At 26.4% G+C, this 27,548-nt stretch overlaps 2 protein-coding genes across 3 annotated transcripts; one reads left to right on the top strand and one right to left on the bottom strand.

Annotated features, from left to right (window-relative positions):
* Window positions 1-15,950: 15,950 nt before the first annotated feature.
* Window positions 15,951-20,374, bottom strand: LOC127254876 (uncharacterized). Its single transcript, XM_051280208.1, has 7 exons — window positions 19,989-20,374; window positions 19,389-19,446; window positions 18,973-19,053; window positions 18,817-18,852; window positions 18,495-18,734; window positions 18,244-18,382; window positions 15,951-17,110 (listed from the first exon to the last, which is right to left on the bottom strand). The coding sequence occupies exons 1-7, from the start codon at window positions 20,165-20,167 to the stop codon at window positions 16,629-16,631; spliced, it is 1,215 nt and encodes a 404-aa protein (XP_051136165.1). The 5' UTR covers window positions 20,168-20,374; the 3' UTR covers window positions 15,951-16,628.
* Window positions 20,375-23,281: 2,907 nt separating this feature from the next.
* Window positions 23,282-27,006, top strand: LOC127252019 (B3 domain-containing protein Os01g0234100-like). 2 transcript variants are annotated; one of them, XM_051276022.1, is made up of 6 exons: window positions 23,380-23,422; window positions 23,782-23,824; window positions 24,826-25,000; window positions 25,090-25,296; window positions 25,827-25,926; window positions 25,999-27,006. In XM_051276022.1, the coding sequence occupies exons 3-6, from the start codon at window positions 24,902-24,904 to the stop codon at window positions 26,718-26,720; spliced, it is 1,128 nt and encodes a 375-aa protein (XP_051131979.1). In that variant the 5' UTR covers window positions 23,380-23,422; window positions 23,782-23,824; window positions 24,826-24,901; the 3' UTR covers window positions 26,721-27,006. The 2 variants fall into 2 exon arrangements, with proteins under 2 accessions (XP_051131976.1, XP_051131979.1); XM_051276019.1 differs by lacking the exon at window positions 23,782-23,824 and having other exon boundaries at window positions 23,282-23,422.
* Window positions 27,007-27,548: the final 542 nt, after the last annotated feature.

Here is a 27,548-nt window from a genome sequence, read left to right as displayed (position 1 = left end):
AATTGATGTAAGAAAGTTTTTTTTGTCAGTGCTTATGCTTGTGTAAATATATGAGAATACTTAGCAACAAGAATATAATGTAAATATTTGGATGAAATGCATTTTACTGAATAAAATATTTATTTTTAAATTGTTAACTCAAATTTATAGATTAGAAGTTGAGTTGTTGAGTGAAAATAATTTTAATATGAGTATATGTAATTGTGAATGCCATTTTGAAGCCAACAATAACATATCGGCAAATTTTTAGATGAAACGAAATGGTTATAGGTTTTTATCTATATAATCAAATACTATATAATTTGGTTATAGAGTATTATTTGTAATCGATAATCATATATTTTTATTTATGTTTAAAACTTTTTATTTTTTATGACATTAGTTTATATAAATTATAAATAAATAAATATAATTTTTATTTATTTGTATTATATAAAAACTTATTCTTTATAAAATGATAACTACAAGAAATTATCAATTTTATAACAAAGTTTTTTCGTTTTTAAATTCATTTTTTCCGTTACTAATGATATTATAGACGAAATTAGAGATGAACTTACGTTAGCTACGTGAACTTTAAAAACAGAATTCCGTTACAAATATACTATTTTTTTTTAGTAGATATTCATATTATATATAATATTAAGATATAGTGTTAAAAATACTTAAACACATATTTTAAATTTATTTTAATCATATATAAAATAATACTAAAATCATATCAAACTTATTATTTATAATATACTAACCTACACTTAACTAAAATACAATATTCATAACAAAATGACTCATCTTACCCAATGGATGGAATATTATATTTTTTCCTCCTCGCTTCTAAGGTCACATTTATCTTTTGCGTCATTGTACTTAATATAAAAAATATCATTATATTTGTATAATTTTTTGTACAAATATTTTTCTATTAATACTATAAGACACTAAAAAAAATATTTTTATAATTTTTAAAATTTATATTAAATTTTGATATAATAATTAATATTTAAAAATTAATATGCAAAAAATAAATAAAATATTTAAAGCGGGATTGAAGTAATACTATATTTATTTTTTTATTTACTAGTATCATTATTGAAAAAATAAAAATAGAAAAGAAAACTTTGTTTGGTGTGGGCCCTACCCACACCAAATCATGCATGTGTGTATTATTACGATTGACGATTCGTATGACAGATCCACAGCTATTGCCATTTCTAGCCATTATTTCCCTCTTGTCGGAGTTCTATTAAAAATTGGTGCTTTTTTTTTTTTAAATATATTCCTTCCATTCCACATAATTTGTCCATATTTTTTATTTTTATTCGTCCCACATAACTTGTCATTTTTATTTTTGGAAATATAATTATGCACTTTAATTGCATTTTAAATTTTAAATTTTATAATTTTCTTAATTTTAATTAAACTATTTATTTATCTTAATCTATAATTATTTTTACTAAATAATTATTATTTTTACTAATACACTTCTTAATTACTTACTAATTATACTTTATCTAAATTTTCGTGTCTACAGTAATACACCCATATTACATGGGACGGAGAGATTAATAATAATAATTTTAATGTTTCTCTACAAATATAGTGTAACAATTATTTTTGCTACAAAAAATTTAAATAAATAGTACTATCTCATCTGGCTCTAAGGTTTCATTTATTTTTTGTGTGTTAAATTTTTAAATATTAATTATTATATGAAAATATAGTACAAATAAATGGATAATAACAAAAATATTTTTATTAGTATTTTATAATACTATTATAATAATATTTGTATAAAATATTATACAAATAAAAGAATATTTTAATATTAAATATAATGACGCAAAAAGTAAATGAGAGAAAAACAAAAATTTTGAGACAGAGGAAATAATATTTTATAATATATATATATGGGTTTGTTTGCTATTTTAGTGTATTGTTTTAGGGTGTGTTTGTTTGAATAATTTTGGTGGACTTCTACTATTCATTTCATTTTTTCTCCCAAAAATATCAAATTAAACATCTATTTTTTATTTTTTATATTATACTAAAAATCAACTTTATATTTAAAACATCACATCAAACCCTATTTATACTACATCATACAACTATTCAAATTCAAAATTTTTAATATTCAAATCTCAACTCAAAATCCAAACCCTCAAACAAACACACCCATATGATTTTGGTTCCGACTGCTTACTAATTTTTTTTAGAAAATATATTAAATCAAATATCTATTTTTTATCTTTTATATTATAAAGTTAAAAATTAATTTTATATTTAAAGCATTACATTAATACCTATTTATATCAAATATACAATTATTTCAATTTAAAATTTTAATATTCAAATTTCAAACTCAAAATCAAATCTCCAAAAGAAATACTCTATAATATTTTTAGGCGAAACAATTTTCCATTATTAAAAAACATACAACATAGACACATATTAATATAATATACTAGTATAATATATATTTTATTATTCATAAAAGTGTAAAACATCAATTTTTTATATTATAAACTCATTTTTTCATATTTAACCTAAAATATAAATTTATATATATAAAAAAAAAATACATAATTTTTTTCATAAAAAATTTGAATAATTAAATAATGAAAAAAATAAAAATAATTATTACTGAACACAAATTGTACTATTATGTGGAAAGCTGCGGTGCGATTGTTTTGTGTTTTAATTTGAAAAAATTTTATATAAAAAATAGAGAACTGTGTAAATAATATAAAAGCAACAACTATATGTAGTATATTAATATTTTGGAAAATGTGTTTGGATAATTTTTGAAATCTCTTACTAATATTTTTCATGATTAGCAATAATTGTTTACTATTTTTTTTTCTGTCCACTAAGTGTGTTTGTTTGGGGGTTCTTCCCAAATACATTATTTATATAATTTTCTTTTTTCAAAAATATCAAATCAAATACCTATTTTTTATATTTTATATTATACTAAAAATCAATTTTACATTCAAAACAACATATCAACATATATTTATATCACATCATACAATTATTCAAATTCAAAATTTTTATTATTCAAATACCAACTCAAAATCCAAACCCCAAACACACCCAAAAGTATGTTAATTTTTTTTATATATAAATTTTTAAAAAAAGAGACTTTTGGTAAACTGAAGGAAGGAGTACATGATTTTAATACTATTCATTTAGGGTGTGTTTGTTCGGGGATTTGGATTTTGAGTTGGGATTTGAACAGTAAAAATTTTGAATTTGAATAGTTGTATGATGTGATATAAATAGGTGTTGATATGATGTTTTGAATGTAAAATTAATTTTTAGTATAATATAAAAAATAAAAAATAGGTGTTTGATTTGATGTTTTTGGAGGAAAAAAATAGGATGAATAGTAGATTGGATATCCAATCCCCCAAACAAACACACCCTAAAGTACTATTTAAATATATCATATTAAGTAAATATTTTTTCATAAAATATATTACATCAATTAATTAAATATTATTATTATTTTTAAAAAATTTTAAAACTTGAAAATTTCTAAAATATATATCTCAAAATATCCATACTATATATTAAAACTTCACACGTTTTTCACGGCCCCTTGGTATTCATGTTTTCTTTTTATTTTATTTATATTTTTTGATTAAATTAATATTTTAAGTTTACGTTACATATCTTTATATATATATATATATATATTTGTATAATGGTTGATCTTCAACCACTATTGCGACTTTAGGCGTCTATTATTATTATTATTATTATTATAATACTTTTTCCTCAATCATTTTTGCAACTTTAGGCGTTTATTTTTTTAGTCTTTTTTATTTTAATTTTCTTTTCTAGAATAATCGTTTTGAATTGTAATAAAAGTAAAATAATTGTGTCATTAGCAATAACATTTGTTTTTCAAATAAAATATTATATCAAAATAATTATTAAAAAATTAAAACAATTATTAAAAATAATAATAAAATAATAAAGTATAGTGTTGACACTTTAGCTAAAGCATATATTCCTTCATTCCATATAAAATATCAATTTATTCAATTTAGTTGGTCTCAAATCATTTTTTTTTTAATTTTTTTGAAAAATAATTATACATTTAAATTACATTTTAAGTTTTATAATTTATAATTTTTTAATTTTAATTAAAATTATTTAATTATATTAATCTTAATATATAATAATTATTTGTATTAATACTCTTTTTAATTAGTCACTAATTATATGTTTACGGTAACATGAATATTTTTACCGGAAGAAAGGGAATAATAAACTATAAAATAGTTTTAAAAAAAGAAAAAGATATTTGGGTGTCGAATGTAATATATAAATCCTTAATTAATTATGAATGAGGTGATTTCATTGAATTTTTATGATTTGAAAATTCGCAGCAGCTCCACAGTCCAATAATTTTCTTGATTTTGTTCTATCTCACAAATATTTAAGTGACTACTTGACAAAAGAGTTAGGTAGGAACTTTATAAACATTTAAAAATATATATATATATATATATATGTGTGATTAAATTCCAATTAAAAAATATCAAAAATTCAATAATTAGATACCAAATCCTCTCATAACAAAGCACTAAAAAAACGACATCAATAGGAAAAGCCTATAATTGGAAACAGGAGTACATGTGCAATGTCCAAAGCATCTGTACGGATTTGCAATTGATAGCAAGGTTGAAAGTTTCCTTTTTAATAATTCCTCAGTCCCATATATTTTGGTAAATTATAATTAGTAAATTATTAAGAAGTATATTAGTAAAAAATAATTATTATTTAATAAAAATAATTATAAATTAAAATTAAGATAAGTAAATAATTTAATTAAGATAAGGTGATATGTATATTTAATATATGTATATAAATATTATTAATTATTTCTTATTTAGAAATATTGCAGTGAGTTTGGGACACACAAAAAAGGAAATATTGTCAGGGTGTTTGGGACGGAAGGAGTACAAATTAAGAAAAAATTGCAAAAATATTTTCATTAGTGTCTTATAATACTAATAGAAAGATATTTGTATAAAACAAATTATATAAATATAAGAATATTTTTAATATTAAATACAATGAAGTAAAAAATAAATGTGACCGTTAAAGACAAACGGATAAAATATTAATTTTATATTCATTCTTCTTTATAAAATTAATATGTTAATTGGATAAAATCAATACTATAATAATTTGATCTAATTAATACAGTAACCAAAGTGATTATTTAAATTTAATTTTTTTAATTATTATTTTGATAATATGAAAATTCACATGCAAATTAGGTTGACAAAACAAATTATACTGACCAACCATGTGGGACATATAAGACTCATAGGTAAGGATGGATTGGTACGATATACCTCGAGAATTTCACAATGCTCATATTGAACATTTTGGTCGGAAGTTCAGTATAAGTGTGTGTTTGTCTGGGGGATTGTATTGGATTTACACTATTCATCCAATTTTTTTTCAAAAATATCAAATCAAACACCTATTTTTCATTTTATATATTATATTAAAAATCAATTTTACATTCAAAACATCACATCAATACTTATTTATATCACACACTATAAAAAAATAGTATATTTGTAACGGAATTCCGTTTCTAAAGTTCACGTAACTAACGTAATTCCATCTCAAATTCCGTCTCTAATATCATTAGTAATGAAAAAAGTAGATTTAACAACGAAAAAATTTTGTTACAAAATTAATATTTTTTTGTAGTGACATCATACAACTATTCAAATTCAAAATTTTTAATATTCAAATCCCAACTTAAAATCCAAACCCCAAACAAACACACCCTTAATTTTTTTTTTTATGTTATTCCAATGCCATATTGAAAATTTTTTATATCAAAATTGTTTTGACATACTGAAAATTTTTTACAATAGTGTGACAACTTTCGGTATGCTGAAATTTTTTTATATATCGTACAATTAAATATACAAATATTTTATAATTGTGTACTCATATTGTACCTGAGATTTTGATACAGAAACTATACTGAATCGAAAATATTGATATATAATTTTATTTATTTTTTGATAAATTTGGTATTCTTTTTCAATATATATATATATATATATATATATAATACAGAAACTATACTGAATCAAAAATATTGATGTATAATTTCGTTTATCTTTTGATAAATTTGGTATTATTTTCAATATATAGATGTATATATACTACTCCCGTCTCATGTAATATAGACGCATTACTGTAGATACGAGAATTCAGGTAAAATGTAATTAGTAAGTAATTAAGAATGTAATAGTAGAAATAATTGTTTTATAGGAAAAAATAATTGTAGATTAAGATTAAAATAATTATAAAATAAAAAATTTAAAATTAAATTAAAATGTATAATTATATTTAAAAAATAAATTACGTAGGAGGAACAAAAATAGAAAATATGAACATATTATATGAGTCGGGGAGTATTATTACTCCCTCCGTCCCATGTAATATGGGTATAATACGGTAGACACGAGAATTTAGGTAAAGTATAATTAGTAAGTAATTAAAAAGTGTATTAGTAAAATAATTATAAGATTAAGATTAAGATAAGTAAATAGTTTAATTAAAATTAAAAACATTATAAAATTTAAAATTTAAAATGCGATTAAAGTACATAATTATATTTTCAAAAATAAAAAAGATAAATTATAGGGGACATACGAAAATAGAAAATATGGATCAATTATCTCGGACGGAGTGAGTATATTTTACCCCCTCCCTATTAATTTACACGCAATCCAATTGAATTATTATATCTGAATTATAGCTGTATGTGAGCCATGCATGTTGAAATTAATTACTACTTCATTCAATGCTATCTAATCTCTTATTTAAGCCACATATTTTTTTATTTTTATTTTTTTGTGGGGAGACTAATGGGCCAAATGGCATTTAATTACCATAGAAATAGAAAGAAACTACACATGTGTTAGGTTTGAATTTTGAATTGAAATTTAAATAGTAAAAATTTTAAATTAAAATAATTGTATGATATAATATAAATAGATATTATGTGATATTTTGAATATAAAATTAATTTTTAATATAATATAAAAAAATAGGAATTTGATTTATTTTTTTGAAGGGAAAAAATTGGATAAATAGTAAAGTCGGAGGAAATCCTCCAAACAAACACACACTACAAGAAAAAATTATTTTTGTAACGAGATTTTTTCGTCATTAAATTCACTTTTTCCGTTACTAATGATATTAGAGACGAAATTAACGATGGAATTACGTTAGCTACGTGATCTTTAGTGACGGAATTCCGTTACAAATATATTATTTTTTTTTTTTTGTAGTGACACCCTTAGGGGATTGGATTGGATTTACATTATTCATCCAATTTTTTTCTTCCAAAAATATCAAATTAAACACCTATTTTTTTATTTTTTATATTATATTAAAAATCAATTTTACATTCAAAATATCACATCAACACCTATTTATATCACATCATACAATTATTCACATTCAAAATTTTTACTATTCAAATCTCCACTCAAAATCCAAACCCCAGACAAACACACTTATATGTTTCTTCAATTAATGTGCACTGTAAAATGGGCGTCAAACTCCTGTTTTTGTTTTTTTTAAAAAAATTAAAATTTTATTTAATATTTATTATAATTAAATGAAAAAATATATATGTCATTTTGTAGAAAATAAAATTTTCTATAATATAAATAAATAAAAATTTAAATATATATTGGATATAATATAAATTTATAATCAAATTATACAATATAAATTTTATCAATTAAATTTAATACACATTTATATTATTTTATTCATTATCCATCAAGTCAATACATATCAAAACTCTCTAAACCCCAACCAAATCCAAACACAAAAAAAACAACAAAATCTAAACTCATCCCAAAATTCAAATAAAAACCAAACCCAAATTCAACTTTCCCCAAAACCACTAAAGAAACATATCCTTAGATATATTGAAAATATATTATTTTAATATAATATTTTATAATATTTATTTGAACATATTGAAGTCAAACTGATTAGTACACTGATTGAGGGTAGTCAGTATTGTATTGATTATTTTCAATCAATATACTCCCTCCCTCCGACATAATTTGTCCATATTTTCTATTTTTATTTGTTCCACATTACTTGTTATTTCTATTTTTAAAAATATAATTTTGTATTTTAATCGCATTTTAAATTTTATAATTTTCTTAATTTTAATTAAACTATTTACTTATCTTAATTTTAATCTATAATTATTTTTACTAAATAATAATTATTTTTACTAATATATTTTTTAATTACTTACTAATTATACTTTACCTAAATTCTCGTGTCTACAGTAATACACCTATATTACATAAGACGGAAGGAGTATAAAAATAGATAAATTACACATAATCTCAATTAACAAAGTACATCTTATATTAACTGAAATTATGTACTTCCTTTGTTCCAAAATTATAGTTTTAATTGGATGGGGCATGAGAATTAAAAAATATTAATATTATATTAATAGTTGATAAAAAGTATAGATAAAATTTTTTTTTACTCTTGTGAGTGTATTAGTGTAAAAAGTAGTAGCAATTATGTAATAAAAATAAAAAAGTAGGACTAGTTTTATGGTAATATGATTATTTATAGAAATAAAATTATTGTTTTGAGACGAACAAAAATAATAAATAAGACTATTATATTAGAACATACAAAATATTAATTAAATTCATAGTTAATAGAACGATCTGTATGAACATACTTTACATATTGTGTTCAATTATACTATATATGTTTTTAATTTATATGTTTTATTTATATTATATTAATATATTTTTTTTTACGGTCAATATTCTATATTAAAGTTGTGTTTTTTTTTTTTTTTTTTTTTTTTTGTGTTTTACAACATATTTTTACTATTCGATTTTTTTTTTTTAAAAAAAATATTACATCAAATAATTATTTTTTTATATATTATATTACAAATTTATTTTACATTTAAAATATGGCATCAAATATTTATTTATATTATATCAAACAACTATTTAAATTCAATTTTTTACTATTCAGAAATCTAAACCCAAAAACCCAAACTCACAGACAAACGCACCCTAAAGTTTTGAGAATCTGATTTGTTTATTGATATTTTGAAAACTAAAAAGAAGAATAAAAAAAGATTTAGAAATTATTATTATTATTATTATTATTATTGTTATAAGTTAGGGTGTGTTTGTTTGGAGGTTTGGATGTTGAATTGGAATTTGAATAGTAAAAATTTTGAATTTGAATAGTTGTATGATGTGATATAAATAGATGTTGATGTGATCTTTTGAATATAAAATTAATTTTTAATATAATATAAAAAATAAAAAATATGTGTTTGCTTTAATATTTTTGGAAAAAAAATAGAATGAATAGTGTATTTAAAATTCAATCCCTCAAACAAACACACTAGAAACTACTTTATTTATATGTCAAAATTATATCATTATTTATTTATTTGAGTCATCGTTCTATAATTTTATTATTTTTATTTTAATTAATAATAATAAATATTTCAATATTTTTCTTACTTATTCAACTACTGTATTTTTTCATCAATTCTTTAAAAAAAAAATTAAAATATCATACTTTACTTTTACTTATTTCACTTTAAATTAAAGTATCATGATTTTTTATTTTCATATAATTATTTAGAAATATTATAAAATAAGACAATATATATAATAAAAATTTAAACACATTTTTAGTTATGACAATAAGATTGTTTTAATAATATTATAAAAAATATTCTGTTTTTTTTAAATGGTTTTATTTATTATTTTCAGGCGATGCCAAAATAATATATATAATATGTATTTTTTGTTGTTCTATTTATTATTATTAGTTTTAAATATATCAATTTGAAAACTAAAATATTAAAATATATATTTTTAATCATGTTATTTTAAAAATTTTAAGAATTAGACCATTTGTATCGGACTCGAGTTCCTGTAATAACACAGTAATATATATACAATATAAAATAAAACTCATATCGCATAGTAATATTTTATATAATATGTATTATTCTTTATATAACAATATGATGTATTTGAATTATATTAATATATAGAATGATGTTTTGTATATTTATATCAAATTTTGTGTGTGTGTGTTTTTTTAAAAATTTTTTATTATGTTTATATATTGTATATTATATATTTTGGAGTAATATTTAATACTCTCTCGGTCATTCAAATCTATGTTCACTTTTTTTTTTGGATTGTCATCGAAAAAATATTTTATTATTTTTAAATAAAAAATTATTCCATTTTTGTACTATAAAAGAAAAAATTAATAATTATTATTCATTTTTTTAAAATCCGTGCCCAGTTAAATGAACATATATTTGTTATGCTTTTATTTATATATTTGTAATTTTCCTATGCTTTTATTTATATATTTGTTCATTTTCACATGTATAGTTTTAGAAGAGCAAAATAGTCCTCTTATTATTTAATTTCTTACATATTTTGTAGGGTTTTTTTTTTTTTTTTTTTTTTTTTTTTTTTTTAACTTAGCAATTTTCAAGTGAGTAATTGATCCACGCATCTAATGAAAATGTCAAAATCATACATTTTATTATTATTATTATTATTATATTTTATTTTTATTTTATTTCTTTTTATATATATATAGGAAGTCAAAATAAAATATTAATTGATAATGGAATGGGTCTACATGAATAATAAATGCATACTCCTCGAGTCTCGAAACAAGTGACGCGTTTTATTAGTGATATAATATTTATTTTAGTGATATAATATTTAAAGGAAAAATATTTAGAAAATTAATAATAAGACTCCCTCCATCATGTAATTTAGGGGCGTTTGGTACAGAATTACGGAGAGAAATGAGAGGAAATAATGAAATTAAAGAGAAATGAAATTGAGTAGAGAATGATAATTAATTTTTTTATTTGGTAAAATAGATAATTCAGTTGAGAAATATATATATATATATATAAAAATACAGATATATAAATGATCAAATAAGAATAAATGATTAACAGGATAAAAAGAGAGTTTTAACGAATGACAATTTATGAAAAATATTTTGGTAATTTTTTTTTAAAAAAAATTATAAATTATATACGATATTTTTTAAAATTATATTTTAGTACAATTTCTTAAAAGATCGTAAAAATTAAATACTTTATAAATAAATTAAGTTTGTTTTTTTGTAAAATTAAAATAATATAATTTTTAAAAAAAAAATATAAAAATTAAATAGTACAAAAAAATTAAAAATTAATAAAAAAACATATACTACAACATCATTTCTCTCCATTTATCTGCATATGGGAGAGAAATGAAAACAAAGAAATAGAAATGATTTATTTGTCTAAGTTTCATTTCTCTGATTCAAACAAACAAGAGAAATGATACAATTTGATTTACTTGGCCTAATTTCTTTGTACCAAACAATATGATTTTAAGAAAATTAAATTAAAAAAAAAATTCTTTTCATGGTAAAGAAAAATAGAAAAAAAATGGTATTTTTACTAAAAAAAAAAAAGAATAAGTTTGGATGAAAAAAAAAAAGTGAAAATAACTTTGGATAACAAGAAAGAATTTTATTACTCCCTCCGTCCTATAACAAAATATTCATTTGTCTTTTGCGTCATTGTACTTAACATTGAAAATATCATTATATTTGTATAATTTTTTTATACAAATGTCATTACATTTATATTATAAGACAATAATAGAAGTATTTGTTATTTTCTCTTTATTTGTAATACGATTTGATATAATAATTAATATTCAAAGATCAACACACAAAGAAAAAATAAAATAAAAAAGCAAATGAATACCTTGTTATAGTACATATGAAGTATATTATTTAATTATTTTTTATATGAGTAGTGTATTATTTTTTTAAATAAAATTCATATATATAATTAAAATTATTTTAAAATATATGTTTAAATATTTTAAATATTATTTTTTAGAAAATAAAATTTTATGTAATAGAAATAAATAAAAAAATTATCTATCTATTTGTTTATGATTAACATAAACTATTTTATGTAAAATATGAAGTATTGAATGTAGATAAAATATTTGTTTATTGAAAAACAATAAAAATAAAAGAGTTTCGAGTCAATTCTACATATAAGATGTTTAAATTTTAATTAAATTAATTTATGTTTACAAAATAAATTGCCGAAATATTACACTAATTTTGGTTCAAAAATATTTTTGGGATAAAAAATACTCCTAAAACACTACAAGAAAAAATTATTTTTGTAACAAAATATTTTTGTCTATAAATCTACTTTTTCCGTTACTAATGACATTAGAGACGGAATTATGAATGAAATTACGTTAGCTATGTGAACTTTATAGACAAAATTCCATTACAAATATATTATTTTTTTTTGTAGTGAAATATCGATCTCTCACCAATTTTATTAAATGATCCATACTTTGGGTAGAAGGTTAGTAGATGAAATCTAGGGTGTATTTGCACGTGGGATTGGAAGTTATGCTTGATATTCGATACGATATAAATATATATTTTCATTGTCAAATAAAATTAGAATTTTTTGGTCCGGCATATAAATTAAAATAAAAATCATAAATATTTTATTAGGAAATACATTTATATTCTCTTTATACGATAAAATTAAAATATTTAAGTCCGTCACATAAATTAAGAAAAAATAAATATTTTATTAAAAAATAATATGATTTTTTTTATATTAAAAAAAATAATACTACTGTTAACAAAATAATTAATAAGAGTGCACTCTTGCAGTGAATTGAACTTCAAAAGAATGCACATAAGCTTAAATTTGATTTTTTATAATTTGATATTCGACGAACTTTCTAAATTATACTCCCTCCGTCTCATGTAATATAGGTGTATTACTGTGGACACGGGAATTTAGATAAAATATAATTAGTAAGTAATTAAAAAGTGTATTAGTAAAAATAATTATAGATTAAGATTAAGATAAGTAAATGGTTTAATTAAAATTAAAAAAATTATAAAATTTAAAATTTAAAATGCGATTAAAATGCATAATTATATTTCCAAAAATAGAAATGACAAGTTACGTGGGACGGACGAAAATAGAAAATAGGGACAAATTATACGGGACGGAAGGAGTAGTAGATACAATACAAAGATAAATTACATAAAATTTATAGTGATTATCAGGAAATCATTCATCAAGAAATTGTGTATGAATGAATATGTTGAATTTGTCACCGTCCTCAGGAATTTATAGACACGCACTTAAACAGTGTTAAAATATGTTTAGAAAATATATATTATATTTATGGTAATTATATTATTTAAGAGATTTGTATGATTGTTACATTATTTAGATGATTTGTATGTGAAATATAGAATTTCAATTTCATATAACAAACAGTTAAAATCGATTCTTGTTTGTATCAATCGTTGGCAAAGCTCACATCGCCTATTGCCATCGTCTTCTCCACCGAAAAAAAACCACAAAACGCTGCCCATTCCAATTTCTAATTTTGGTATTGGCCACTTTCAGTGCGATCTTCGTCGTGTGTTTCTTCAACTTCATTTTTCCCGTCATGGTCATCAAACGAGTTTATTGATACTATATATGCTGTAAAAATTTTGATTAGACTACAAAAATTCTGTCTGCAAATTAGGATTTACACACGAATTTGATTTCTTCTTAATGTTTGATCGAAGTTTATGTAGAAATTGTGGTTTTAGGTCTTCCGATATGTAAGAACTAAAGTTATCGTACACTTTTTTTGTTGTACTTTTGTGATTGCTAGCATTTTGGCAATTTTGAAATTTGTATTATACTCGATGTATTGTATAATTTAGGATTTTATTAACCATTTATTTTCCGCATCTATGGCGGTAGTGATTTACACTCACTTATACGTGGATTTTCATCTTCTACTTTATACCATGACTTTTAAAAACAACTTGTTGAAATTTGATAACTATGTTCCCATTTTACAAGCCATCGTTTCAATAATAAATTATTATTCTATTGCTTTCGCATAAAAGTTCAATTTGGTTGTGTTGTAAGGTGAAGCTTCAATGTTTTATATAATGGACGAGTTGATCGGACTCGACATGTACTTTTAATTAATAATTTGGCTCAAACGATTAAACAAATCTTAAAAAGAATTTAATTCAAGACACTCCAATTTACAAACAATTAGCCAATTAGTCAATAAAAATATTGGTCGAGAAATCATGTCTTGCAACATACGTGAAAGTTAAATGAAGATTTTCAAATTTGCTCATAAAATATTTTTTGTTTAACAATATTTTCATTTGACAATTAAAGTAAGAATGAAAATTATTAAATTCTCTCAAATTTATTAAAATCTCATGTTATTTTCCCCAAAAAAAACCATTTGGACACTATGCTTATTTATTCAAGGTGTCATATTTAACCCCCAAAATCATAATATTTAAAGGTAATTACATTCCTTCTCCAAAAGTCAAAAACTAGGTTTGGGCTAATTTTTAACCCACTCCACTAATTTGCATATGAGTCTTAAAGAACATTTTTGTGTTTATTTCGTCGAACACGGATTTTAATAAAAATAAATAATAATTATTATATTTTTTATTTTATAGTAAAAGAAATACAAAAATTTATATTTTTTACTTAAAAAAATGAAAATATTTTTTAATCCAAAAAAAAGTAAACATAAATTTAAATGATAAAGAAATTACATTTTTCAATATTTTGAAAAGCAAGGACATAATAATATACTCCCTCCGTCCCAGATACTATATCCACGTTGCCGTTTCTGTCCGTCCCACACCATGTCACTTTCCTTTTTTGGAAAATGATTACACACTTTAATCTCATTTTAAATTTAAACTAATACAGTGTAGCATACATGGTATCTGGGACGACGGAGAGAGTATGTTGTTTATGAGAGGGTGTGGCCGTGTACCGTTGTTATAGTATTACTAGTTTTATTTGAGGTTATTACAATCTCCAAATCTTACAAACCTTAGGTGGTTGTTAATGTACTTAATTTTATATATATATATATATATATATATATACACTTACCATTAATGCTACCCAAAAAAATATATATATATATACACACTCATTCATATATATATATTAACTCAAAAAAAAATAATAATAATAATATCAGTCAATACAAAATATTATTTTTTATATATATATAAAATGTATTACCTATATGTTTTTTCATATCTAATATAAAACCACTTCAAATTAAGAACACTAAACAAATACATTTATTTTTTATTTTCTTTATTATACTAAAAAATTTATATTCACAAATCACATCTAACACTTATTTATATCTCATTCGTATACTTATTCCAATTCAAAATTTTTACTAACACTTATTTATATCTCACTCGTACACTTATTCCAATTCAAAATCTTTACTGTTCAAATCCGAAACCCCCAAACAAAATCAAAATCATATATGTACCGTGCTACACACTCTTAACGCACATATGTATGCATATACATATAACCACAATTAATGGAAATTGGCATTGTACCTCCTCATTTTATTAGTTTCAATTCAAAAGAAACTGTTAAACAATTTTACCTAAAAATTTAAGCTAATAGAAAAATAAATGTCCCATTTGATACCATTCATATTAAATAACTATCTCACATAAAACCTTATCGAATCGAAAAATGCATTTATTACACATTATATAGTCTTCCAACAGAAACCTAAAACATTGGAGCCCCTACCTAGCAAATGCTAAGAAAGTTTAGAATTAATACCTATTCCATCCACAACATTATACATAATCATCTGCGAATACACGTGCGTACCTGCAACCATATAAAGCTCCTTCGACAGCTTTGAGTTCCGGCGAGAGTGTGCTTAGAATGTACAATTTTATCTCGAACCCTTCAAATATTGAAAAAACAAACAAACAAAACTTTTCTATTGCAAGTCAAAATTCTTGCATATTTACATCGACTGTTGAGAGTAAAACATAACATGTATGACGCGTATTATTACATGTAGCACATTGGGCAGCAGATCCCTAAAACAAAGATTCGACAAATTTCACAGTTGATGCTCAGCAATAATCAGATATCTAAAAACCAAAATTTCCAACGCTAGAAGGCAACTAACTCCGCGGCTGAATTACCAAAGAACAAAAGAAAAGGTTAAAATCATCGAATGAGGAATAACCAACATGGATATTAACATCTCATTTATTCTCAAAAATATTTTACAAGCGTCGGTCAAACATGATCACAGAACATTCAAACCTGCAATATTATGATATCATAGAAGTTTTCAAGGTCCGATGTGTTATAGATCACACTGAAGGGAGAAAGTAATTCATATTATGGGTCGGGTGTACTATGTACATATGTAGTTACCTTCATGTGTGCTATACGCTCCATAAGCATTAACCTCTTTCTGGTTCAGGTAATACACATTCGATCCCCACCACAGCATATTGCAGGCGTCATAACTCATGGCAATAACTTAAGATTGAAGTTTCCCGAGATGCTTTTGGAGCCAAAATTCCAACTTAGTATATCCACATTTACTTCGTACGTACATTCTCCACTGAAGCTCTTACAACCTCGATCTATGTTTGATGCTTCGAATAACTGACCGTCTGCGGACTGAAGCATAGGGCTCTCCATTCAAAGAGCCGGAGAATTTAATATCCCAACCTTCAACGTTCTTTGGAACACAAACATCAAAAAGTATTTGGCCGAGGATGCTGTTTGTGTTCATACTTGGGCTTGAATGATGAGACAGCACATCTTTGCTCTCTTCTTGGGGTGACCCATAGTCGGGGGTCTTCTGATATTCTGATGAACTAGGCAGGAAGAAGTGGTCGCTGGGCCCAACTGCAACTCTACGGAAGCTTTGATTTGAGTGAACTGCAGCATTCTGGAGGTCGCATATCAGATCAGATATTTCGTCATGCATATAATCCGTGCGAGACTTTTTCCCAAGTTTCTGGACTTTTTCAGAGAAAATTGAAACTGCCCGGTCAAGCAACTCAGCCGTGGCTGCTGTATACTGCATCGGCTGTTGTTTGTATTGACCTGTTTCGAAACATACCATATGTCATATCCACATATTACTTAGGGAAAAAAATCAGGCTGCACAAGATGCCAGACAGCATAAACCCGTCGGAAAAATGATATGCTTTGCACATAAGAAAGATCTTATTTATTTTTCGGTTTCGTAATATAAATAAATTTAGCTTGAGTGAGAACAGAGGAGAAAATGGAAAAAATGTAGGGCCGATAGAAAATCCCCATCCAAACAAACTCCACAAAATATAACAATCAGCAAATGGAAAGACCTTCCCGTTGTCTCAATTTCATGCTCTATTTGGTCCAAATCTACAATCCCGAGAAGCTCAATATGGAACCAAGTTAAAATTATAATGTACTTATTACCTTATCTGACAAACAAATCACCATTATTACATAATCGGAAATTTTGAATTAACTTACAAAATTTATGGAATTACGGCAACACAAAAGAAGCAAATTGAAGAAGGATATTAACTATTTCCAATAACCTATATTCAGGGTAACAGTGAACATTATATGCACATTCAACTGATTCCTAACTAGCTCAGTAAGCATCATTGGCTTCTACATACTTAAATATATTATGAGGCATCATATTCGAACTAGAGAACTCGGCTTGTTTATAGAGATAAGCGACCCGAGCTTGGGCTCGAAAATTATTATTTAGACAAATAAAGCCCGAGCTCAGCTCGCAAATAGCTCATTTTGCTCGTTAGTGATTGCATATTTGTATCATTGTATATATTAATATAATACATATAAATAATCCTTTATATCAAAGTTTATATTTATTAATAAAAAAATTTATTATAATAAACTATGAACAAAACTAGATATATTTAATTTATATATTTAAAATTATATATAATATGTATAAAATTTGAGTCGAACTCGAGCTTAAATTCGAGCGTAACGAGCTGAGCTTGAGCTAATGTTTAAGCTCGAATCCTAAACGAGCCAAGTTGGGCATATACCGATAATATGTTCGAGTCGAGCTCAAACAACAGATATTCAAGCTCGCTCAGCTCGTTTAACAGCTCTAATTTAGACTAATAAATCCAGTTCCACATGCACGTTTTCATTAGCGAGGTGGAGCTAAACAAGTTCATAACAATCGTGAAAAATATAATACTAACCTTCATTGGCTGTACTAAACTTCACAACACTCACATTTCCCCCCAACTCTCGAATACGTTGAGCAAAGTTGCAAATTGTTGAAATTGGAATGGAATCATTGTTCTCTGAGCATAAAATGAGAAACGGCGCCCCTATGTCCTACATTAAGAGAGCAAATAAATATAACAGTTCGATACTAAAAAAAAAAAAGAAAAAGAAAAAGAAAAAAGAATGCAACACAACTTGTAGATAAAAGACAAGTGTGACATACAACTGAAGAATATAGCGTCTGCCAGTAATCTGTGCGTTGAGATCCAAATCTCGTGACGAATAAAGCATCCAAACTTGAGGTAACCCATTTTCCAAATAACGATACTAGCTTCGATGAACCAGGCATTTTCAGAATGGAGCTGTGTAGAGCCAATCTTGCACCCAAGTCGTTAGTGAAATCCACAGGATCAGAGTCATAGATCTGGCCCGAGATGCAGCTAGCAACCAATCCGCTATCCTCCTTATGCAACACAAAAAGGTGATTAACGTAAGGTTTACTCATTCACCATTCACAGCAGATTTTCGAAGTCAGGTAAACTTACGAGGCTGGGCTCAAGTTGCGAACATTCTTTAATAATCTGCACCAAACAATGGAACCAAAGACACGATTTTTAGGATGTAAAAAGGAAAAGTACCGGCACAATTAAATTCAGCTACACTTCATACATCAATCATGGCTATGCGAAAATGAACATAACCTGAAGAAACTTGTACATGCAAGCTTTGGAGCCACCACAAAACGATGCGAGGACTACAGGACACAGCCCACATCTAAGCTCCTACATCAACAACCACGTATTAATCGGCAAAAGAACAAAATAACTTGAAACCGAAATTGACAACCCTAATTACGCAGCATTAACCAAAACATATTAAAATGTCGAGTAAGTATTGTAATGCAACCGGAACAACTTAGAAAAGTCTATTTGAGTCTCGCACAATAAGGCAATCGAAGAGCTCAAGCTTCAAGAAAGGGGGGACTTAATTGCCTTTTTCGGTAATTCAAGAACACCCAAAACACTCGAACTCTCAACCATTCACTGCCAAATTTACAGATCTAATTTTTTTTTATTTTATTTTCTCAATGTAAAACAAAGCCTTGTCGGTGACTAACCTTAACGAGCTCCTCAAGGACAGAAAAGGCCAAAGATGTAGCTCTATCTGGGATAAATCTGCAGAAAAACAACCAACAGAATGGTCATACTAATTCAAGAAACAAATTGAGAGAAAACACAGATGCTATAAGCATTGTAAGCATGCTGATATCTCACCACAACACTGTTATTGAAGAACATGATCTCATATTAGTTTCATTACATCATTTCTGATGAAATTTCAAAAAAGTGAACAAGAACAAGCACTAGCAACTCAACAGAAAAAGGCAAAGTCAAAAACAACTTGAATTTTGCTGTTTAGATAGAATTATCCACTTTAATCATATGAATTCCTGAAATTCAACAACATTTATCATTCTCTAAAACTATTTCCCCCAATTCCCCGGAAGCCAACAGAAACTCCGTTTGCTCAACTTTGACCACTGTTTTCAAAAGGCACAAGAATTTCGATACCAAAAACTTCAACATCTATACCTCTATACAGAAACCTCTAACACATTCACAATTATCAAGAAAAAAGAAAAAAGGTAAAAGGAAAAGGAAAAGAACACCACTACGCACGAACAGCAGCAAATTACAACAGTAAAACGAGTAATTACGGATTGAGGTAACCGGAGCGGCAAACAAGAGGCTTCCATCCAAGAGAAGTGTAGAGACGAGCAAAATCCTTCAGCTGAGCATCGGTAATTGAAATCCACGCAAAAACGACGACTATACCCTTAACCTTGAACTCTTCCGCGTGACTCCTCACCCAATAGACTCTCCCCCCGCTGCTCATCCTCGGAAAGGGTCGGAACTCGACTGCTCGAATCTCCGACCAGTGGTAAAGGAAAATGAGGGTTTGGATTTGTGGAGAAATTAGGAAGGGAGAAGATGAGGACAGACGAGAGAGATGATTGTGTTCTTGGTGGTGGTTCGCCGAGTGGTATTGCTCATGTGCCAGCTCAGATAAAATGCGCACCCTTGGCGCATCCCAGGGATATTCCAACGGCTAACGTGCGCCGCATACGTAACGACGTCGTATTTCTCGAATTGGTTTGGGCCTGCTTGTGACTGGAGCCCAATAGGCCCGGCCCCATTTAGAGGTATTGTTAGAGTGTGTTTGTTTGAGGGATTTTATGGGATTTCTACTATTCTCATAAAATTTTTCTTCCAAAAACATCAAATCTAATATTTATTTTTCATTTTTTATATTATACTCAAAATCAATTTTACATTCAAAACATCACATCAATTCTTATTTATATCACATCGTACAACTATTCAAATTCAAAATTTTTACTATTCAAATACCAATCCAAAATCCAAACCCTCAAACAAACACACCTTTAGTGTTCAGTTTTTGTGATTTGTTTTTATTGGAGGTTCCGTTGTAAATTTTTCGTCTTTTTTCATCAATTTGAGTTTATTTTATTGTAGTATATGGTTTATTTTGGATTTTTGGCGTGATTCGGAATGGTAAGCATTTTTTTAAATAATTTTGGGCTTCCAAAATTAGGGTTTGTTTAGACACGGGTTTTTTTTTTAGAGGTTTTTGAAAATTTAAAAGTTTTGAAAAAAATAATTTGATATTTTATGAGAAAAAAAATATATTTGATGTGATATTTTTAAAAAATAAATAGTATCAAATAAGTGTAAATGTGTTGCTTAAACAAATCCTAAATGTTTGAGTTTTGGACTTGGTTATTGAGTTATGCTGTAAAATTTGGCCTCGGCGACATGGTCTGATTCCGACGGATGGCCGTGCTTGTGACTAGTATTTTAATTCTATATAATTGTTTAGAAATATTATAAAATAATATACAATACATATAATAAAAAAATATAAAGAAAGTTAATAAAATACATAAAATATACTACATCCGTCACAGATACCATGTCCATGTTGCCGTTTATGTCCATTCCACATACCATGTCATTTTTCTTTTTTGAAAAATGATTATACACTTTAATCTCATTTTAAATTTTTAAATTTTATTTTTTTTTAAATTTTAATTAAACTAATTAGTTATCTTAATTTTAATTTATAATTATTTATATTATAAGATAATTATTTTCACTAATACATTCTTAATTATGAACTAACTACACCCCTCCTAAAATACCGTGTCTACAGTGTAGCATACACGGTATCTGGGACGGAGAGAGTAGTATTTTTTTATATACATTTTTATACTTTACAATAAGAATACTTAAAAATAAAAGTGTTAAACAAACATACTTTTAATAGTGACAATAAGATAATTCTAATAATATATTTTTTTTAAAAAAATGGTACTCCCTCCGTCCCAAACATGGTGAAATATTTGGTTTTGGCACGGGTTTTTAGGTGGGTAGTATTAAGTAGGATAATTTAGAAATTAGGTGATGTGATGGAGAGAGAAATATATATTTTATTTTTTTATTTGGATGATGTGAGGGGATAAAGTGTGGGGTAGAGATTAAGTATAATTAATTATTTTCTATTTTGGAAATATTGCATAGTGTTTGGGACGTACCAAAAAGAAAATGTTGCAGGGTGTTTGGAACGGAGGAAGTACTATTTATGTCAGCCAAATTTATTTTGGCTTTCTTTTTTTAGTATGTCCCTTAAATTTATCTAATTGCAAAGTGAACAAATCAACGTTTAACTCTACTAAACATTTATTTACAATAAATATCACTAACTTTATTATATTTTCTTTATTTACTTTGATTTCTAACTAAATTTTTAAAAATACACTCAACTATCTATAACTTTTCTAATAAAATATTCATTTTTCTTAAACTTCGTGCCGTACCCAAGTATTTTAATTTTAATGGAAGGAGGGAGTATTATTTATTATTTTTAAACAATACAAAAATAAATAAATATATATATATATACAATGTGTTTTTAATTTTTTTATTTTGCTCTATTATCATTTTTTTTATAAAATGTATCAAATCGAAGAATATAACATTGAAATATAAATTTCTGATCATATTATTTTAAAAATTTTGAAAATTAGTCCTCTTTATTTAGATTTGTGGTTCCTCATCTCCTTTTACCCAAAGCTGGTAATAACTTTTAACTAACAATTTTAATTATATTTTATTCCAAATAATTGAGAAAATCTCAATTTATTTATACGTTGATCCAAAACATTTTTATTCACATAAAAATCAATTTCGAAAAGCTCTTGAATTTAGTTTTCTTATAATTAAATTCCTCGGCTATTTAAATCAATTTATTTAATATTTTACTCTTAAACCTATTTAATTTTAATAATATTATATGTTTAAAATTTGTCTATTTTATAAATTTGTTAGCCAATTATTCATGCTATACATGAAAATTTTACAAAATATTATTTTTGTTTGATTTTAAATTATCGTAATTAAATTTTAATTTAAATAATATTTTTATTTGTTAAGTTTAAACCAAAAAAAACTCGTTAAAAGCCAAAATATATTAAAAGTTTGTTCGTTTTATTTTTGTAGTTATATTTTATTAAATAATAATAATTTAATATAATATTTTATGAGATGAATAATATATTTTTATAAAAAATATACGAAGTTATATAGTAAAATTTTGAGAAAAAATATTCACTTTTTAGTTTTAAATTTATGTTCGTGTTTAATATTTTAAATTAAATAATAACTAAATTTGATATATTATATAAAAAAATAACATATTTTAATATGAATGGTGAGACTTAAAAAAATAAAAAGAATGAAAAATAGCCTAAAACATGTATGGTGTAATTTGGTGGCGATTTTATATTTTTATATGGTCATTTCTGCATTTACGACAACCTTAGGGGGTATAGTGTAATTTTATGTTCTGATTTTGTAGTTTTTTTTTTTTTTTTTGGTTTTTATTATTTTTCATCAGGCCTCCATTCGAAACGCCGTCGTTTCGGCGGGTGTGACATCGGAAAGCCCCCTTTTTTACTGGCGATAAAAGCCCTCTGATGATGGAAATTCTGAAAGTGGACGTCGTGAAAACGAGAGAAGAAGTTCCGATTTCTGGTCCTATGAGTGGAATGCTGGCTCTACTTCAACCGAGGTTGATCACCGCTTCATGTGTCAAACTGTTTTGCGTTTCGAAATTTAATGAATTAGTTGTTCTGCTGTAATTTTTTGAAACTGGTGTTTTTAGATTGTTTGCGTTGCACAAAAAACCACGAACAGAGACCATCGGAGTTTATTTTCTTGAGTTTTATTAATTATAGGTTTGAATTCTGAATTAATAGCTTGAGGTTCGTTTATATTCACCGTTTGATCACTTGATTTTATATTATTTACGAACTGTTTTGTTATTGCTTCGCTGTGGATGATATGGTGGATTCTTTTATTTGTTATGGTTTTATTGTTTTTGAAGCTTTAATTGGAAAGTAGGTTGATTTGCTTGATGTTCTGCTTCAGGTGGATAGGATGACTTGGTTTCACTTTCACTTCGTTCAATTTTGTATGTAATTTACAGATAAGTGGAGTGAGTTTAATTTGATGTCGAGTTAGAATCCATTGATTTGTGAATTTCTGTTGAAAGATTTAAATTATGTTTTGTATTCTTGAAAGTGTGTCTGCAATGCTCATGTAGAATGATGTTAGAAACATTTAAATCTCATGTACGTGTGATTCAATGCTATTCGATTGGGCAACATGAGTTTCCGGAATGTGATCGGCGCTTATTGAATTATTTGTAGTTTTCTATGCAAAGCTAATAATACTATGCAACGAAAGACTTACCCACTATTGGGTTGTGATATTTCGAACAATTGTTAAACATAAGGTGAATATGCTTCACATTTCTATGAAGTGTCGTGTTATTCTTAAATGCAAATTATAATTATGTCGTGTTACACTTGGCACTGTTTGATTTATGATATAGAAGGTTTACGACATGCCACGCCCTCTTGTTGTGATGAAATCCATTGGCTACGATCTTGTGGAACATGTACGACAAAGAGGGCGTACAAAGTACCATAAATGCGCTTTGTACACGGCTTTTTAACAGACTGAATTTGTTATATGTTGAGAATATCAACTGCTATAGTTTTGTTTCGAGATGTGCTTTTGTAATAGTTAGGTATGCAGTCTCGTTCTCTGTTCATACTAAATATTACTCCTTAAGTTCTGCACATAATATTCCTTAGGTAGATGATTCCGTTTTCTGCTTAACCTTAATCCTCCTTTCTTTGTTATGCCTTCTAAACAGTGGCCCTTCTTTGATGTATTGCTAACAAATTATTAGCATAGAAATAAGTCGTACAATAAGATGAGAAGTCATAAACAGGCTAGAATTGTGAATATTGACATTGAATGAGATGGGAAGTCCTAATTATGGGATAGGGCATACGATACTGTCGAATGATCATATGCTTATATGTATTGTTGCATTCCTGCTTAACAAATGTTTTACTATAACCATGTGTATTAATTTACAACGATTTTTATGTAATTTTACAGTGGTGAAACTAAAGCAAGCGCAATCGTTAAACCTCATAAGTGTGTCGACGTCAATGTCAATGTCATTACCTCGTCCATGGAGTTTAAACAAGGCATTCAATCGAATCTGTCAGAACAGTACCCTAGTTTTTTCAAACAATTGCTCAAATCCCATCTCTCTGGTAAATTTTATTTGGTGAGTTCAAGATCTCATCACTCTGTAAATTTAACCAAAATTTTCATTTGATGATGACATTGTGGAGACTTTTACTCTTTTTGTAACAGGGCTTACCGAAGAAATTTTGCGATGCTCATTTGCCAAGTCATGATGATGCTGTTATTCTTGTCAATGAATCCAACCAAGAATACACCGCAAAATACTCATTTCGGAAACACAGACTCTGCTGTGGTTGGAGATGCTTCTCTATCACGCACAAATTGATGGAGGGAGACGGTTTAATATTCAATCTGATCGAGTCTTGCAAATTTAGGGTAACTATTCGATCCTTGCTTAACATAATTTCTTACATGCATACTAGCCCGATTTCATTATGAAAACGTTAAGGGTGTGTTTGTTTGTGGGTTTTAATTTTTGGGTTTGGATTTTTTATTAGTAAAATGTTGAATTTGAATAGATGTTTGATGTGATATAAATAGAGGTTAACGTGATGTTTTGAATGTAAAATAAATTTGTAATATAATATAAAAAAAAAAAAAAAAAGTAATTGTTTGGTGTAATATTTTTGGAGGAAAAAATGAATTTGAATAGTAAAAATCTGCGGTAAAACTACAAAGAACACAACCTAAGAGTTTGATTTAAATTGAAGCCATCATTCATTGCTCTTGACATTTTGTATCCTACCGAACATGATATACACATTGTACATGCTGTTTCAATAATTATCGATTGTGACATGTGTTGTATGAAATGTTGTCATATGTAACATATACTGTGTGTTGTTCGAACAATCATTAATCTCTTCTTATCCGCCTCTTACAGTGATCTTTGACGGTTTTTACAGGTATGCATTATTCGATCCGGAAGATTATCCGAAAACAACGATGGATCATTGAATGTCCAAACATACGACATTCAAAATTGCATCCCGGTGGTCACCGCAGGTACGGCACCTCTATATTCTCGATTTCCATCCGACTTTAAAGTCCCAAATTAACCGTAAAGAACTTTACCAGTGAAAATCGAGAACCAAACCGAAGAAAAGACTCGTACAGGCGAAAATCCGGGACCACCGTACAAACATATCAACGGAGTAAACGGCCACCACCACGAGATGAACAAGGCAAGATTCGTAGCGCAATACGGGAACACTGTCGTCGACCATTTCACCCCGGATCTTCCCGAAGGCATCAGATATCCCGAGTCAACTTCCGTTCCCGGCTTCGAAGACCTTTCCAACTTCAAGATCCGCGTCGACGAACACATTCTCGATTCCGAGATACCAACGAACATCCGAATCAAGTACTACCAGCTCTGCTGCAGCCAGAAGACATTTCTTCACACCCATCTCATCAAAGGCCTCAGCTGCAAATTTTCCGGCGCGATGATCATCGAAACCGTCGAGATTTCCGACGCCATCCGATCCTCCGACCTGTCGACGCCCCTCCACCAGCTCGAATGTTGGGACAAAACTCTCAAAGCATTCGAGGATCTCGGAATGACGGTCGGGTTCCTACGCACCCGGCTCAGCAAGTTAATCAGCGTCTTGCGGGAATCGGGCCGTGTTTATGAGTCGAAGAGACAAAAAACCGCGCAAGCTTATAGGGAGATTGCGGCGACGCCTATTAATATCGAATCGTCGATGGGAAGTATAGCCGTCGCCGAAGTTAAGGTTCTCAAGTATCGAAACGAGAAGCTCGGCCTCGACTTCAAGGAGCTCGTCACCGCCCCGTGGTGAAAATTCCGGTCGGCTTTTTTTTTTTTTTTTTTTTCCGGTCACATTGGAAGAAGCCATTTCAGTACAAAGTGCCCCCATTGTTGAAGTAATATGGCTCTGGTTACATATTAACTTTAGAGATTGGCTATATTCAAATTTTAAAATTTTTTTTCCCAAAAGCTCTCATGTCTTGTCTAATTTTAGTACTATGATAAAATCTTATTTTATCTTCACAATAATTTTCAAAATTTATCCAAATGACAATTGAATTGTCTAAATTGGACTATGATAGTTGACTTTGACTTAATTTTGGCTATAGACCAACTAGGGTTGGCACAGTTCAAATAATTACAAATATATAGGTATTTGATATTCGAACCTAATCGAATAAATATCCGAAATTTCGAACCGTATCTGAACCAAAAATTTGGGTTAACCAAAAATATTTGCAAATAATTCGAATTGAACTGAAAATAAAAAATAATATATTAAAAAATAATTTAAATTCTAATTAAATAAAAATATTTGTAAATATTTCAAATATCCGAACAATAACCGAACCGAACAAATATCAAATATGCAATATTTGTATTCAAACCAAATTTACTAGATTAATCGAAAATTTGGTTCGATTCAACGGTTCAATTCGATTTTTTTGCCCATCCTAAGACCAACTATTGTGAAAAATATTTTACTATTTTTTTTTTTTATTGAAAATTATATTAAGAATGATAGAAATTTGAAAGCAAATACAAGCATAGGTTTTATTCTTTTATATCTTATATTTATATATGTCTACATGTTTCTTAATAAAACTACTCTCATAATATAGGTATAATATAAAAATAA

Source organism: Andrographis paniculata, unplaced genomic scaffold, assembly GCF_009805555.1.
Source record: "Andrographis paniculata isolate CXL003 unplaced genomic scaffold, ASM980555v1 Contig12END, whole genome shotgun sequence".
Lineage (NCBI taxonomy): Eukaryota > Viridiplantae > Streptophyta > Magnoliopsida > Lamiales > Acanthaceae > Andrographis > Andrographis paniculata.
This window is presented reverse-complemented; position numbering and strand designations above follow the sequence as displayed.

Excerpts from the sequence above, each read along its gene's own strand:
- LOC127254876 (XM_051280208.1), bottom strand. The coding sequence starts at position 20,167 with ATGAGCAGCGGGGGGAGAGTCTATTGGGTGAGGAGTCACGCGGAAGAG. Across the intron at positions 19,447-19,988 it reads CGCTCCGGTTACCTCAATCC|ATTTATCCCAGATAGAGCTA; the intron begins GTAATTACTCGT and ends GTTTTTCTGCAG. Across the intron at positions 18,735-18,816 it reads CGCAACTTGAGCCCAGCCTC|GAGGATAGCGGATTGGTTGC; the intron begins GTAAGTTTACCT and ends GTGTTGCATAAG.
- LOC127252019 (XM_051276019.1), top strand. The coding sequence starts at position 23,328 with ATGATGGAAATTCTGAAAGTGGACGTCGTGAAAACGAGAGAAGAAGTT. Across the intron at positions 25,001-25,089 it reads TCTCTGGTAAATTTTATTTG|GGCTTACCGAAGAAATTTTG; the intron begins GTGAGTTCAAGA and ends TTTTTGTAACAG. Across the intron at positions 25,927-25,998 it reads CATCCCGGTGGTCACCGCAG|TGAAAATCGAGAACCAAACC; the intron begins GTACGGCACCTC and ends GAACTTTACCAG.